This window comes from Psammomys obesus, unplaced genomic scaffold (assembly GCF_907164565.1).
Source record: "Psammomys obesus unplaced genomic scaffold, mPsaObe1.curated_primary_1811, whole genome shotgun sequence".
Classification (NCBI taxonomy): domain Eukaryota; kingdom Metazoa; phylum Chordata; class Mammalia; order Rodentia; family Muridae; genus Psammomys; species Psammomys obesus.
Window position 1 is genome coordinate 10,953,905 of NW_026596149.1, and position 14,719 is coordinate 10,968,623.

The following is a 14,719-nucleotide window of genomic DNA, read 5'->3' on the forward strand; positions in this document are numbered from 1 at the left end:
CTAACTAGACCACTGAGCCTTATGAAACCCTAAATCTTTCCCCTCAAACACTCTTCTCTCATTTCCAACATGTTTCTATAGGATTTGACATGAGGATGCACAAAATAACCTAGCCGAGTAAGACAGGTTGTGATTAGAAAAAGAAAATGTATTAATTTCAGGAATTCTAAAAGTCAACTCCAAATATAGTTGGAACAAGTTAAAATTAAACTTATTCTCAGGAATCAGGGACTCACGTGGATGATGGTCGACCCTTTATAACACTCCAAAGATCATTTTCTTGGGTGCCCATGTTCAAACCATTGCACTTATTTCTGTTTCAACTTGAAACCTTTCCTTTCATTATTCGTTAAGGACTTAATATATGCCAGGCAGTGAATACAAAGACCTTATACTCAATGGGTCCAAGGCTGAGGGCAGAGTCAGATGAACCAGAACAGAACAAAGTCATGCACTTAAGTTGACTGAAAGAGGGATTACTGGGCTCTATGTGGAGGAATCAGGAAGGCTTCTTGGAGGTGGTGTCTCTGAAGTCTTGAAGAGTTCAAAGAATGTTACCAATTATACAAACATGGGAGGAAGGGTCAACAGAGATTTTTAAAGCAGAAATACTTGTGCAAAGATCTACATGTTTCAGAGACCCTACTGTGGTTGAGAAGAGCTTTCAATCATTAAAGGTCAGGTTTACTCTCTGCAAGAAGCTCAGTCAAAAATCAACATATTAGCCAATTTAATCTTCCAGGCAGTTCTATGGAGCAGGCTGCCTTAGTCAAAGTTCTCTGGTTGTGAAGAGATACCATGACTATGGCAACTCGTATAAGAGAAAGCATTTAGTTGGACCTTGCACATAGTTTCTGATCTTTAGACCATTATAATTGTGGCAGAGAGCATGGTGGCATGCAGGCAGAAGAGGTTGAGAGTTCTACATCTGGATCCCTGGGCCTCAGGAAGAGACACTGGGCCTGGCTTGAACTTGTAGAATTGTGGAATTGTGGAAATCAATTTGGAGGTTTCTCAGAAAATTGGAAATAGGGTCTACCTCAAGACCCAGCTATACCACTCCTGGGCATAAATCTAAAAGATGCTCCTCCTTACCACCAGAATACCTGTTCAGCTATGTTCATGGCAGCTTTATTCGTAATATCCAGAAACTGAAAATAACCTAGATGCTCCTCAACTGAAAGATAGAGAAAATATTTACATAATAGAATATTAATCAGCTATTAAAAACAAGGAAATCATGAAATTTGTAGGCAAATGGATGGAACTAGAAAGGATTGTCCTGAGGGAAGTAACCCAAACCCAGAAAGACACATGGCATGTACTCACTTATAAGGAGATATTAGCATATATTTCAGGATAAATAGATTACTAATCATGGACCCAAAGAAGCTAATAAGGATGGCCCAAGGGAGGCCCTCCTTGAATCTCACTCAGATGAGGATGGAAAATAGACAGTGGAAGAGGAAGCAGAGAGGAAACTGGATAGGAGAGCGTGGAGGGAGGAAAACAGGGTTGGGGACCAGTTGTGGGGAGGGGAGGTTTGAGGGCCTAGAGAGAAAAGGGAAACCAAAAGCGGGGCCATCACTGAGACAAGCTGGAGACCTGTGACAGCGTAGGCTACAGGGACAGCCCTGTTTGTCACTTCTGAGGCTGGGTGTTTCCCTAGTAGCTGCGGGCTTTGCCCAGCTTGGGGAGGACTGCCTGCTTACACCTCTCTCTCTCTCTCTCTCTCTCTCTCTCTCTCTCTTAAGGGAGTTAAATGATGCTGCAACAAGGCTAAGTTTCCAACTGATTTGCAGAAGGGACAAAGAGAACTGTGGGTATTTGGGCTGAGGCCAGCTGAGCCCCTCAATCACAGGTGGTGAAGCAATCCTGGCCACTACTGTCTGTTTCTAGACTTCCTACAGTTTAAAGTGCTACAACGTTTACTTCTCCAGCTGGACTTTGGAAATTGGCCACAGTCCATTCAGATGGAGTGAAATGACCTTTGGACAAAGATTACTGGTACCTTGGGCTGTGACCCACAGAAATCACACAAGTGTTCCAGGGTGGTATGAACATGATTATGGGGGTGAGGTGTGAGCAAATGAGTTTCCTGTTCTTTGTCTTTCCTTCTTTCCTTGGCTGTAGAACACCTTCCTCCAAACCCATCCTGTGTGTGGTTAATTATCACATTTTTACCTCCATTTGTCTGGAGGCCTTCCTGAGGTCAGGTTTCAGATGTCCCCTGCCTTATGAAGAACCAGAGAGTAAATATATTAAGCCTGTGGACCATAAGGTCTTCATGGCAATTACTCAACACTGTCACTGTAGCACAATAAATGCCACTGACACTATGCAAACATAAAATTGTAGCTGTATTATAATAAAATTTTATTCATGTGGGGCCAGATTTTTGTGATAGGCCATAGCTGGATTACCACTACTCACCACTTTCTTTTTTTTTATCTTCCCCTCCTTCCTTCTCATTTTGAATCCCAAAATCAGGAATGAGGTGTTTAGAAGGCAAGCTATTTGTCTTTCTTGTTACTTTTGGACAGTCCTTTTGTTTTTTATATTTCAGAAAGTACACGTTGTCTTGTCCTTGAAGGTGGTTATTTAAATTGAAGGCAGCTGTGAAGAAAATAACTCTCAGGGACATTTCTATGCCCACTACTATGAAATAGTGATTTTTTTTTTTTTTAGATGTACTGTTTTTGCTTAGCTAGATAGCTGTGTGTTCAGAAGAGAGAATATAAGCTGAACAAGTTTGGAAATGGTGCATGATTCTAAACTGCAACATGGATACATTTCCTTCACCTCTCAAGATTTTTACTGTGAAAGCTTCTCACAGAACTCGAACTTCCTGGGGGACATGGAAATCAGATAGGAAGATGCCCAACAGAGCTACAGACAAGGCACACTCCATAAATTTGTCCTGTTAATGGAGGCGGGTGATAAAAATGGCCGCGTTAAGATCACCTGGTCTCAAGGCTGCTCAATGAAAGAACTACCCAGACCAAGGTCTGCAAATGCTCATGATTAAATTCCAGGGAAAAAAGTAGAATAGGCAATCTAATTTATATTATTAGAACAGGAAAACTAGGCACAAAAATAGGCACATTTCCAGTTTTGTTTAAAATCTTTATGTGCTTACTTAGACCCAGAAACTCAGCCCTAGAAATAAATACATACAGTGAAATGCTAACAGTGCCTTTCTCTATACTCAATCAAGGATGATTTAAACTTCCCACTTTTGGGTTCGTGTGTGTGTGTTTGTGAGTGTATATGTATCCATGTTTGTATGAGGGAGGCATGTGCCTCGTGTGGAGGCCAGAGGTGTCTTTCTCAGTTATTTTCCATATTACTATGTTTTATGAATTTTTACATATACTTCATATAATGTATGTATTCCACAAAGGACAACTTGCAAGAGTTGTTTTTCTCTTTCCACCACGGGGGTCCTGGGGATTAAATGCAGGTTGTCTCTGTGGGACTCCGGCTTGCCAATTAGACTAGGTTGGCTTGACCAGCCAGGCTTAGGAATGATCCTATCTCTATGTCTCCAATGGCGGAGTTTCAAGTGTGCAACTCTTGTGCCCAGGTTTTCACTTGAGGTCTGGGGAACTGAACTCAGGTCCTTGTGTTTTGAGTGGTGCCAATGAAACCATCTGCCTAGTCTTGGTTCCTTATATATCTTCTAAAAAGTTGATCTATAATCAGCCCCTTGCTTCTTTAGTGGCATTTTAAGAGATAAGGAGGCATAGGTACCTCAGCCTAACTTGTCAAGAAACAGAAAGCACTCCCCACCTCATGGCAGTGTGCCCATGTGTGCCCCAAAGCAGGCATTCCCTCAGCCATGTGAAAACTTCCAGATAAAATTCTGCTACAGGCAAAATGGAGGCGCTTAGAAGCTAGGTTAGCCTGGGGAGAGGGCAAGGGTTCTGCAAGGATGAGCTGGTAATCTGTCTTCAGGGCTCCTTTCCAAGATTCTCCCCCCTCTTTGGTTCTTCTTCAAAGAGAATGGGTAGTACCTGCTGCAGCCTGGCCTAGCCTTTCCCCTCTGCAGCTCAAATTACTGAAAAATACCTCAAAGCTAAATCAGCAAATAGCATGGCTTGTTTTGTTTTAAAAAATTTAAGAGATAGAGTTCATTTGGAAAGCATTCCCCAAATAGGAGTTTCTTAAAGAAACGTATTTAAAAAGCATAGTTCTACTCTAGGAATCCTCACTTTTTGGGGAGCGGTGTTGGTTAGAATCTAGGAGGCCCACTTAGGTTTTATGGGCAGCAACTTCATTATGTCATGGTATTGTATCAGTGCACATGGCATCTTGGTTGAAGAGGAGAGACCTGTGTGATAGTAGTCTTGGGTTATAGCTTTGCTACTGATGCCATAGTACAAGTTCCATGAGTCCTTTAATATCTTTCTTTGTTCCTGTCGGGGGAAGGAGAAGCCATGGGGACCACCAGATGATACACCCACTGAGAAACACATTTAACCTTGCTTTGGGATTTATTTCTCTCATCACTACACCACCATCCCAAGTCAGCTCGATGTCTCTCAGACTCACCGTGGCTTCTTCAGGTCATTCTCGGGGCATTCTTGGCTGGCTGTGTTGTCTTTGCTAGAGCAGTAGCTCTTCCTGCAGTGGGGTCCCTAGAATAAGGTGTTCATTGCCCTTTGGTCCAGGAATGTTGGTAACTTCAGAAAAGCTTTGTTCATGGTGATTGTTCATGCCTCGCAATCCCTTCAAATCCTCTTTGAGGTGATAGCCTAGCACATACTAATAGACCTGGGTCTCTTGTTTTGGTAGACCTTGTTTATCTCCTTTTATCCTGTTCTTGAAGAGTCTACCATAATGCATACGCAGACCACAATATAAGGAGAGTATCCTAGCTACTTAGCGTATGGAATTTAAAAATACATAGGTCTTATTCACGCACACATATATGCTAGAAATAATATGAGCTCCTCAAGGAGGTTCCTTCTTTGTGTATGTGTGTGTGTGGGGGGGGGGGGGCTGCTGTCATTTTGGCCAGAAGAGGGCAGTATTGCATATGTGGTCTTCCCAGGAGCCCAGAAGTATTAAATGACAGTTTCGGAACACTGGCTCAATTTCTTTTTTCATATGTCCAAAATTGCTAGGAAACAGTAACCCAAAGAAAGGCCAATGTTGAGCTAGGTCTTGAAGAACTGGTGAATTGCCAAGGGCGTTGAGACTCATTATCCCTAGTGTGATAGCCTAGAGGAGAGAACATGGTATAGGTGGCAGCATGAAAGTGGGCACACAGAGGGCTTATGAGCTTGCCAGCCACCTAGGTCTAATGGCACATGCTTAGAATCTGAGCACTCGGGCACGGAGGCAGGAAAATCAGGAATTCGAGGCTAGCCTGGGCTATATGGCAAATCTGAAGCCAGATTGGGTCTACATGAGACTTGTCTTTAAAGAAAAAAGTCCAGAGGGAGAATGGTGCTATAATAGAAGAGAGGCCATGGCACAGGCTGAGACGGGAAGCAGAATGTGCTGGTGGAAGAACCCGGAGCCAGCACAGTTTGTGGTCAAGCTTGAGGTACACAAACTGTGAGCAAGAATGGAGGTAAGTAGGTGGATCTGTCCACAAAGCTCTGGTTTTAAAACACTTCACTGTATTTTGGATTACTGGCTGACAATGAACTTTAACAGGTACCAGCACGAGTCTAGGAACTTTCTAGATAAGACTCTCTAAATCTTCCAGCCCCATGATTAATCTTATGGTACATGTAAAGAAACAGTATGCAGCTAGTCAGGCTTCCTGAAAAGGAGACCGTGAAAGGAGAGATATGTGTGGGAGTATTTTCAGAGAATGCTCCTGGCATTAGGGGCAAACCTGGGGACAGGAGGGCAAGAGATGCTGCAGGACCGGTCAAACAAACGGTGAGACCATTGGAAACTCCAGCTCGCTGGGGCCCTATTCTAGTTCACAGGACACTGTGAGGCTGAGATATCCCTTCAGAGATGTTCCCAGGTAGAACGAGGGGCCCGGTTTCCTAACCCTGCACCATGCCTACTCATTAACTCTGAATGTCAAGGGGAGGTAAACCAAGGCAGGTTCTGGAAAATCAGCTGAGGATTGTCCACTTGTAACACTCCAAAGTTTAAGCACTAGTTTTGGGTTTGTAAAAATAGTTTATTTTTATTTTATGTGCATGGGTGTTTTGTCTGAGTGTTTGTCTATGTGAGAGCGTCAGATCTTGGAGTTACAGACAGTTGTGAGCTGCCATATGGGCGCTGGGAATTTAACTCAGGTCCTCTGGAAGAGCAGTCAGTTCTCTTAACTGCTGAGCCATCTCTAGTGCCCCTAGGCACTATTTTTATACTCTACTTTATTTGAGATTCCTAAAGCCTCTACCTCCCTTCTGATCCTCCAACCCTAGGTAGGAGAGAAAGAAGGTTAGAAGGAAAGGGGCAGGTAGACCTCTTAGTTCTGGCTAGGTTAGGGTCATCGGGTTCTTTGGGAAAATGCCAATCTTAGTTGTCAGGATATCTAGCAGTCCAGCAACAGCAAATGGTGGCAGCGGAACAAACAGCAGCCTTCTTTCTCCTCCGTCCATCTCCTTCAAACCCTTGCTCTCTTTCTCTCCCTGGGCTCTCATATTTACTACTCTCTCAGAGTCCTCAGAATTCCACTAACTCCAGCTGGCAAAGACCACGCCCCTCAAGGCAATTATCAGCTGTGGACAAACCAAAAGCAGCTCCATATCCCACACTTGGGATTAAAACAAACACCTGGTTACATAACACAACTGAGTTTCTTTAGCATGTATGTATGTATGTATTGTGCATTGCTATTTTGTCTGCATGCATCTCTGTGTGAGGTTGTCTGATCTTGGAGTTATAGACAGTTGTGAGCTGCCATGTGGGTGCTGGGATTTAAACCCGGGTCTTTTGAAAAAACGCTCTTCACTGCTGAGCCATCTTTCCGGCCCCCACAACTGAGTTTTTAAAGAAACCAAAACTTCTACCACACCAAAGAGCTGGGAACAGACCCTCCGGTTCTGAAGCCAGTGTGGCTGATGCAAGGAAGAGTCCACTACCCTGAGTCTAAGACGTCTGCCTGAAGTGAGAACACTTAGAAGCAGAAAAGGCAGGTGAGAAACGAGGGCAGCTGGCCTGAAGACTGACCATGCATTTAACTGTATCGCTGTACTGCGGTGCAGGCGCTGGGGTTAGATGAGCACCATCTCCTCAGCGTGTGTGTCCTGGGATCCTTCCTCAGATACCCAAATCTGCAGATGCTCGAGCTCCCTGTGTTTGGTGTGAGATGGCACAGTATTTGCCTAGAGCCACCTGTGGGCTGTGTGGGTTACCTAACACAACACACATGAACAGTTTCTGGATAACAGGAGAACAGTCTATAAATGGCCAGTGTAGGTGCCCCCACTGCTCGTCTCCCTAGAAAGTACACAAATGAAGCACATGGAATACATCCTACTTGACGGGTGTTAAAGACATACTAAGCGTCTAAGAGACGTGTCAGGATGGCAAAGCTTAAACCCCTTCCGTGTGGGTTCAGGGTACTTCTTAGCCTGCCAGTGCAAAGTTTGCTTTTGAGAACTTTCAGGATTTTTTTTTTTTCTTTTGATACTCAGTTGGTCGAGTCTGATGAGGAGGAACTCACAGGCACAGGTCCTGCAGATACAGAAGGCTCCATTTCTGAGCAGAGCACAGCAATGCTCAGGCCTTTGTTCGATAGCACAGCTCTTCATAACGGCCAACTCGGGGGCAGACACTGTGCGGTGGTGGGGAGACCTCAAATTCCCATGGGAAAGGGGAACTTAGCTTAGAGCACAAGACCCAAGGAGTACCCAGAAAGCAAGAGCTCACTCTCCCACACTCCTGCCCCCTCTGCTCCTGGGATACAGCTACCGTCTCCAGGTGCCCCCCAGAGAGGACATACCCGTGTGTAAGCACAGGTACACACGGAGATCAGGTTCTTCAGCCCTCGTATCACAATGTCCATGTCATCCTGCACTGTGCTTTCTCAATTAACACCATGACCTGCACCTTGCTTCAGCAATGGTCCTGTGGAGCTGCATAATTCCCTCAGAGACACAAGAAAAAGCTGTTTTCATCATATTATGATTCACTTTCTTGTTCTTTTTCATGATGCTGGGAGTCAAGCTGGGTGTCTTGTGCTTAGTAGGAAAATCTCTACCACTGAGCTGCACTCTCAGCCCTACTGTGGTTTTGAACAATGTCTCTTGTGATGGACATTTTAAAGATGTTTTCAACCCTTTAAAAAAAGCTTTTGGTTTTACATTTTAAAAATCACATTTTGGAGACAGTCTTGTTTAGCCCAGTCTTGCCTCAAACTGATGGCAATCCTCCTGTTTCAGTCTCCCAAGGGCTGGGATGGCGGGATGGCTTCACTCTGCTCCCCTCTTTTAAAGTAACAAATGATGGGAAATAGCTCAGTGGCCAAACACATGTTTAGCATGTTCTGAGACCAACGGGTTTAATCCTCAATGCCCAGACAGTGCTGGATTACGCTTGTATCCTTGGCAATTTGCACATGTGAATGTATTTCTGTGAGATGAAGTCTCAGAATTACTAGGCCAAAGGATACACAGTTTTTCTTTTGACAGCCTCTAACTGCCTTATGGGGGTCTACACACTGTCCCCGTAGAGTCCTGTTGCCCACATCCTGACTCTGACAGTCTATATGTGAAGAGGGCTGGGGATATTGCTTGGAGGCAGAACACTTTCTGAGACTCACCCGCTTCTCCCTTTGTGGCGTTTCTGTCCTCAGCTCATGTGCTCCTCGGTGCAGAAGGCCCTGTTTGAGGAGGAGGACCACGTCAAGAAGCTGCAGCAGAAGGTGGCCACCCTGGAGAAGCGGAACAGGCAGCTCCGAGAGCGGGTGAAGAAGGTCAAGAGGTCTCTGAGGCAGGCGCGGAAGAACAGCCGCCACCTGGAGCTGGTGAACCAGAAACTCAATGAGAAGCTGGCGGGCACAGGTGCTCAGCAGCACATCAACGCCCTGGGCCGGGAGTCCGCGCGCGCCCCCTATCGGCAGGGGTAGCAGGTGCAGGCCTGCCTTACCCGTCCCGAATAAAAGCGGGTTCTCTCCGCGCACTTATTTCAAACCCTATAGGAGATATCCGCTAGGCATTTGGTAGAGTCTAACTGGGTACGGTGGTAAGTCTTGCATTCTTTCCCACTGGGTGCTGGCCTTACTGGCCACTCAGCTTCAGACCCCACATGCAGCATGCCTCCTGTCTGTCCTGGCGCCAAGCAAATGCCTTAAAATCCAGAGGCAGCAGGATCCCCAAGTTCTGGGCCATCTTGGATCTGGCCCTCAGCCTCTAGAGTTCCTTCATTGGGGAGAGAACATTCTAGAACCTCAATATACACGGAGATATCACGGGACTGTGCTATTACTTTAGAAGAGAGTCAGTTGAGTCTCAGCAGCCAGAGCAGGCACAAGCATGCATTCCGAAGAACCACTGTTCTAAAACCTTCTGGAATGTTCTGCTGCTTTTACCCATGTTTTAAGAAGCAGGTGCCCTCTCAGAGCACCTTGTTAAGCTTGTTAAGACTTAATGTGTTCATCACGGGCACGGGTGCCGAGCAGGGAGCTGAGGCAGCTGGTAAAGATAAATTATGTCAGTTTTCCAACCCCAGCTCCTACAGGCTGCCTTAATCTACAGAGTAGCTGCTTTTATGGACACACCATGTCTCATCACTCAAACTCCCAGGGTGGAATTTAGCTCAGCCATTGTGGAGTCTTAACTTCCTGTTTGCTGAGCATGCCGTGAATTTGAGTTCAAGGTCAGTCACCCCAACACACTGACATGGTCTACTCTGCAAATCCATCTCGCTGCCTGCTGGGATTCATCTTCCCACACTGGCTCCCAAAGGGCTTTGTTCAGATTGTCTAACCCAAGCTTCTGTGCAACTACCAAACCCTTTCCCTGGAAACACACTCATGCTCCCTTCCCAGGTTCCCCACAAAAGGCCTGTGCATACCCTGAGAGAAATATTTGCCTAAGAGTGCACTTTCTTTTTATCAGTTCCTTAACAGAAGGCTTTCTTTGGAAAGCAAACTTCAAGGCGGTTCAGTAGGAGTGCTCTCGCTGTCCTTACCGGGGCCAAGTTTGACCAGGTGCTGGCAAGGTTACTAGGAAGTCAGCTGGGGGGGAAGGGGAGGCGTCTGTTCTGATGATGGCCCTCCAGACCTAATGCCCTCCCATGCTGTCCCGCCAACAGAAAGAATTCTTTTGCCCTACAGTGTCAACCACTCAGAGCCCACTCCAGACACACGAGGCTGATGAAGTGTCCTTTACTGTCACACGGCTTCCTTTCTGCTTTAGGAAGTCCAGGCACCTCTATGAGAAGTATCGTGTATTGCATGAGTATCGGTGGTGTGGGAGCAAACTTGTGCCCTTGGCTGCACTGGGCATGATGGGAACTTCTACTCTGGGACCAGTCTTCTCCCACCCTCCCCCCTCAGCCCCTTTAGCAGTGATGTGCTACACAGGTGTGCCCTCTCGTTAATTCTCCCTGGGGACTTTTAATTGAAGCAGTTTCCTTACCTCCCAAGAGGATGGCAAGCTCAGAGGTGACAGCCAGGGTTTGGAGAACTGTGGCAGCCACAGCATATGGTAGCATTGTGTTCTGCTTTTCCAATAAACATGAGCAGTGATTCCAACAGCAGTGAGACAATGCGTGTGTCTTTGGATCAGGGAAGCTTCATGATTCCCAGCTTCGGTCTGGAAAAGTCATTTAAAGCCTTTGGGGAGATATCTGGAGTGACCCTGGGACACTGAGGAGATTGTTCAAGTCTGATCTCCTGCCGTTCCCTGATGGCCTAGGTCTCCCTTCCCTTGGGTTCCTATCTCTTGGCATGCCTGTGCTCCTGCTCTGCCACCCTCAGGGGACAAGAGGTATCATTAATCAATGTCTTCAGACATGCTCCGAAGTCTTGCTAAAGGAGACTTCCCCAGGTCCCGTAATCTTCTGCCTTGTCATCTTGCCATAGCCCTTGCCATAGCCCATACGAGTGAAATGTTTAATGTTCCACAAAAGGCTGACTCTAGGCATCACTCAGAACATGACACACTTTCTTCAGTCGGTCTTAGCACCTTCTGTGAAATGCAGGCTATTGTTTCATTTCTCTTCAAGATACCAGAAGACAAAGTGACTTTTCCGAAATCACACAGCAAGCAGGAAGCAGACAGACTCATTTAGTCTTTAAAGTCTCGTAGACTCTTAAAATGACAGTCCTCAGGGAAGTCACACTGGCAAGGTGTGTAGGGGTGAAGCTTCTTTACCCCACAGAATGTTGACTGTCAACTTCTTTGATTCCCATTTAGGACACTGTCTCTGCTGTACTGTTAACTTCTTTTTAAAACACCTGTTTTAAACACCAGGGATATTTCGCAGTATGGCTCCTGCCTGGTGGAAGGTCCTAGAATCTTTCCATCTGGAGCTCAAGACTTATCTAGCTTTGAAGAGACAGATTAAAACTCAAATCACAATGGCTTTCAATCAAATGGCAGAATCAACAAGTCATATTCTATGAGTTTTTAACCAAAATCAAGCATCCTAACTGGTATGGTGGTGCACACCTATACTCCTAACCTTGAGGAACAGAAGCAAGAGAATCATAAGCTCGAGGCCAGTTTGGGCCATGTAGCAAGACCCCGACTCATGCCTCTCTCTTAAAACCACTAAGATTCCTGGCATGTATTAGGTTCTTCCTCACAGATTATTTCACTTAATGTTCTTAATAATTTTACAAAGCAGAAAGCTCAATCCCTACTCTCCAACAGGAGTATGAGGCTTTCGGAAAGAAACAGCAAAGGTGAACAACCATGCAGGTAGTTCCACAAGCATTCAACTCCACCTTCACTTCTCTCTGCATCCGCTCCCCTGTAAAATAGGGGCCATCATGTCTTGTTACTCTGAGATTAGCAGGAGGACTGGTGGTGTCGTTCAGATGTGTAACACATCTGATAGCTCAGATAGCCTTCTCTGCCTTGCTTCCTGTGTATACATTTCATTATCAACATTTGGTTCACTGTGTTTCACAGTGAGGAAGTTCATTAGATGAGAAGAGAAGTGAGGGTGACTACAATCATGGTATGTGATACAAATGTATCACATATATGCGCTACACATGCATAGAGAAGTCACGAGTCAATAACTTTGTACATGAATATGACATAATCAACTTTGTTGGAAAGAGACCATTTGGTAGAATTGCATATAATTTTTTCATTGTTCCCCCACATGAGTCTTTAGTCCTTTTTACATTCACTGTAAATCTTTTAAAAAATTCTAAGCATATCCCTTTCTTCCACACAGTGTAGTTAGCTGTTCCTCCAAATTTACAGAGAAACCACAACCCATCACGAGTGTGCTTCTCAATCCTCTCACCTCCTCCACTCATACGATCTAGGTTTGCCATCCTCCTCATCTCCCCCCATCAAGGAGAGGCCTGCCTCTGTTGCCACATGTGGGGTCAGTAAGATGTTCTTTTCCTGCGACGACTTTGTCCATGTTGGAAAAATCTCAGATTTGTATGTTAAAGATAGGACTTTGGGGAGGTAAATTAGAAGTTGATGAGATACGAGTGCCCTCCCCATGATATTAGCAGCTTAACAAGCAAGAAGAGAGAGAGAGAGAGACCTTAACTGGTACCATTGCATTGCTCAGTGTATGATTCTCTCCACCATGTTACAATGTCCAACCAAATAATTAGTACCATGCCCTTAGGCTTTCAAGTCTCCAGAGCCATGAGATGAATAATCCTCTATTAATGACTCTCAGGTGTTTTTGTTAAAGCAAGAGAAAATATCTAACTCCAACATTCTCCTCTTTAACCATAGGTCTTCATTATTGGGGTGCCTATCTTTATCTTTCAGACATCCTCAGACCTATTCATAACCATGACAAAAACGAGAAAGAAACATTCCAGCCCCAAGCACAAGAATGGTCCATGATGGCGCTGATACGCCCTGAAGTCATTATCTTGGTTCTGTCCTTTAATCCCCAACGAAAAGTCTGTACATCTATTTAGAGATAGCTTGCACCTTCCACTTCCCTTGACCTCCTCAGCCTGTGAGGATTGGGTTTCAGTCCAGGCTACTGTTCTCGGGCAGCAGATGGTCAAAGCTGCTTTCTCCCACATTTTATCAAATTATAAAAAGGAAACACTCAGCATAATTCACAACTTTTTACCAAGACTTTCTTCTTCCTGTTTCACACCCCTTCTTTCCATCTCCCTGACCACTGCTAAACAACTAAACTAGCTTTGACCAACCAATACTTAAACTTACAAATTCTGACAACAACAATACTGCCAAAACTACAATGTCTACATGTCTAGTTATGCAATCGAGGCCAGTGGTCCCCAACAGGGCCTTCTTCTGTAATGGGTATAGTGGAAGCTGCTAGCTCTTAGAATGTGGCTAGTGTAGGGGCTGAAGAGGTGGCTCAGCAGCTAAGAGAACTGGCTGCTCTTTCAGAGGATCTGGGTTCAATTCTCAGCACCCACACAGCAGCTTACAACCATCTGTAACTCCAGTTTCAATGGACCTGGTACCCTCTTTTGGCTTCCATGGGCACTGCATAGACATACATGCAAGAAAAACTCCCACAAAGATAAAATAAAAATAGTTTTTTAAATGTGACTAGTGCTACTAAATAGCTAAGTTTTCATTTACGACTCATTAATTTAAAATATTTGTTTTATTTTCATATAAGCTATGGAACACATTTCTCTTTGTAAGTGCTGGGTCCTGGCATCCTTGGGAAGCACAGAGGTAGACATCCTCTGACCTGAATATCAGAGATGCCTGTGGGAAATACTCCCTGTGGCACAGAAAATAGTTAGCTAAGGAATCGGGGCAAATGAGTTACCCAAATGAGTGGTCGTGATGTTGCACAGATGAAAACGATGATCCACCTGATAAACAGCAGACTGATCCTTATAACATCAATCAATCTAGATCTGGCAATCTGAAGTCTGGTATTGGTCTCTATTTTCAGGGAGCCATAGCACTTCAACTGATTCCAAGACCTCTGGCAGTTCATAGGGCCCCTTGAGCAAACTAAGGTCAGGAACCCTGCTGAAAGCAAAGTCGTGTGATAACAGTGTAACATGCTCTCACTATTCCTAGGCTTGTACAGAGGGGGCTGCAGGTACTTGCCAGTATCAGTGTGTGCAGAGCAAGGGAAACCCTAAGGCCCCTGTGGGGTTGTGGTACTGATGCTGAACTATATCTGAGACGGAAGTCAAAGGGAGGCTCATGGATTAGAGGATCAGATAGCTCCTAGAGTCATGCTACAAGCCTGTTTCATAGTAGGTCTCACTGGTCTGTGAAAATGTGGGGCTCTGCTGGTGAAGTTGAAGTCTGGCATTTTCTAGATAGCCTCTGAGCTCCAAAGGACTTCCTTTCTCAGTGGGGTACCCTCTCTGAACCCTAAAAACCTCTAAGGAGTGTCACATAGCCCTCAGAGAAGACCACAGGCCTGACCTTTTCCTGAGAAGAAACCTGTTCAGCAAGCACCGGAGGATTCCTGGAGTTGCCTACCCTATGTAATACCATGTCTTGGGTTTCAACCAATGACTTTCAAGTGTACCTGGAGATTTTCTTCCACCCACGGTGTAACTAAATACTGTGTTCTCTTTACTGTGATAGGACCGTGCTACTGCACGTAAGTGAGGCACTGTACCACTACATGTAAA

At 45.2% G+C, this 14,719-nt stretch overlaps 1 protein-coding gene across 6 annotated transcripts in view; it reads left to right on the forward strand.

Annotated features, from left to right (window-relative positions):
- Positions 1-10,671, forward strand: part of Ccdc3 (coiled-coil domain containing 3) — a 171,110-nt gene extending 160,439 nt beyond the window's left edge. For all 6 annotated transcript variants that reach the window (XM_055593852.1, XM_055593850.1, XM_055593853.1 and 3 more), the window contains one exon: positions 8,774-10,671. In XM_055593852.1, the coding sequence (XP_055449827.1) occupies positions 8,774-9,046 (273 nt within the window). In that variant the 3' untranslated portion in view covers positions 9,047-10,671. The remainder of the gene's footprint in view (positions 1-8,773) is intronic.
- Positions 10,672-14,719: the final 4,048 nt, after the last annotated feature.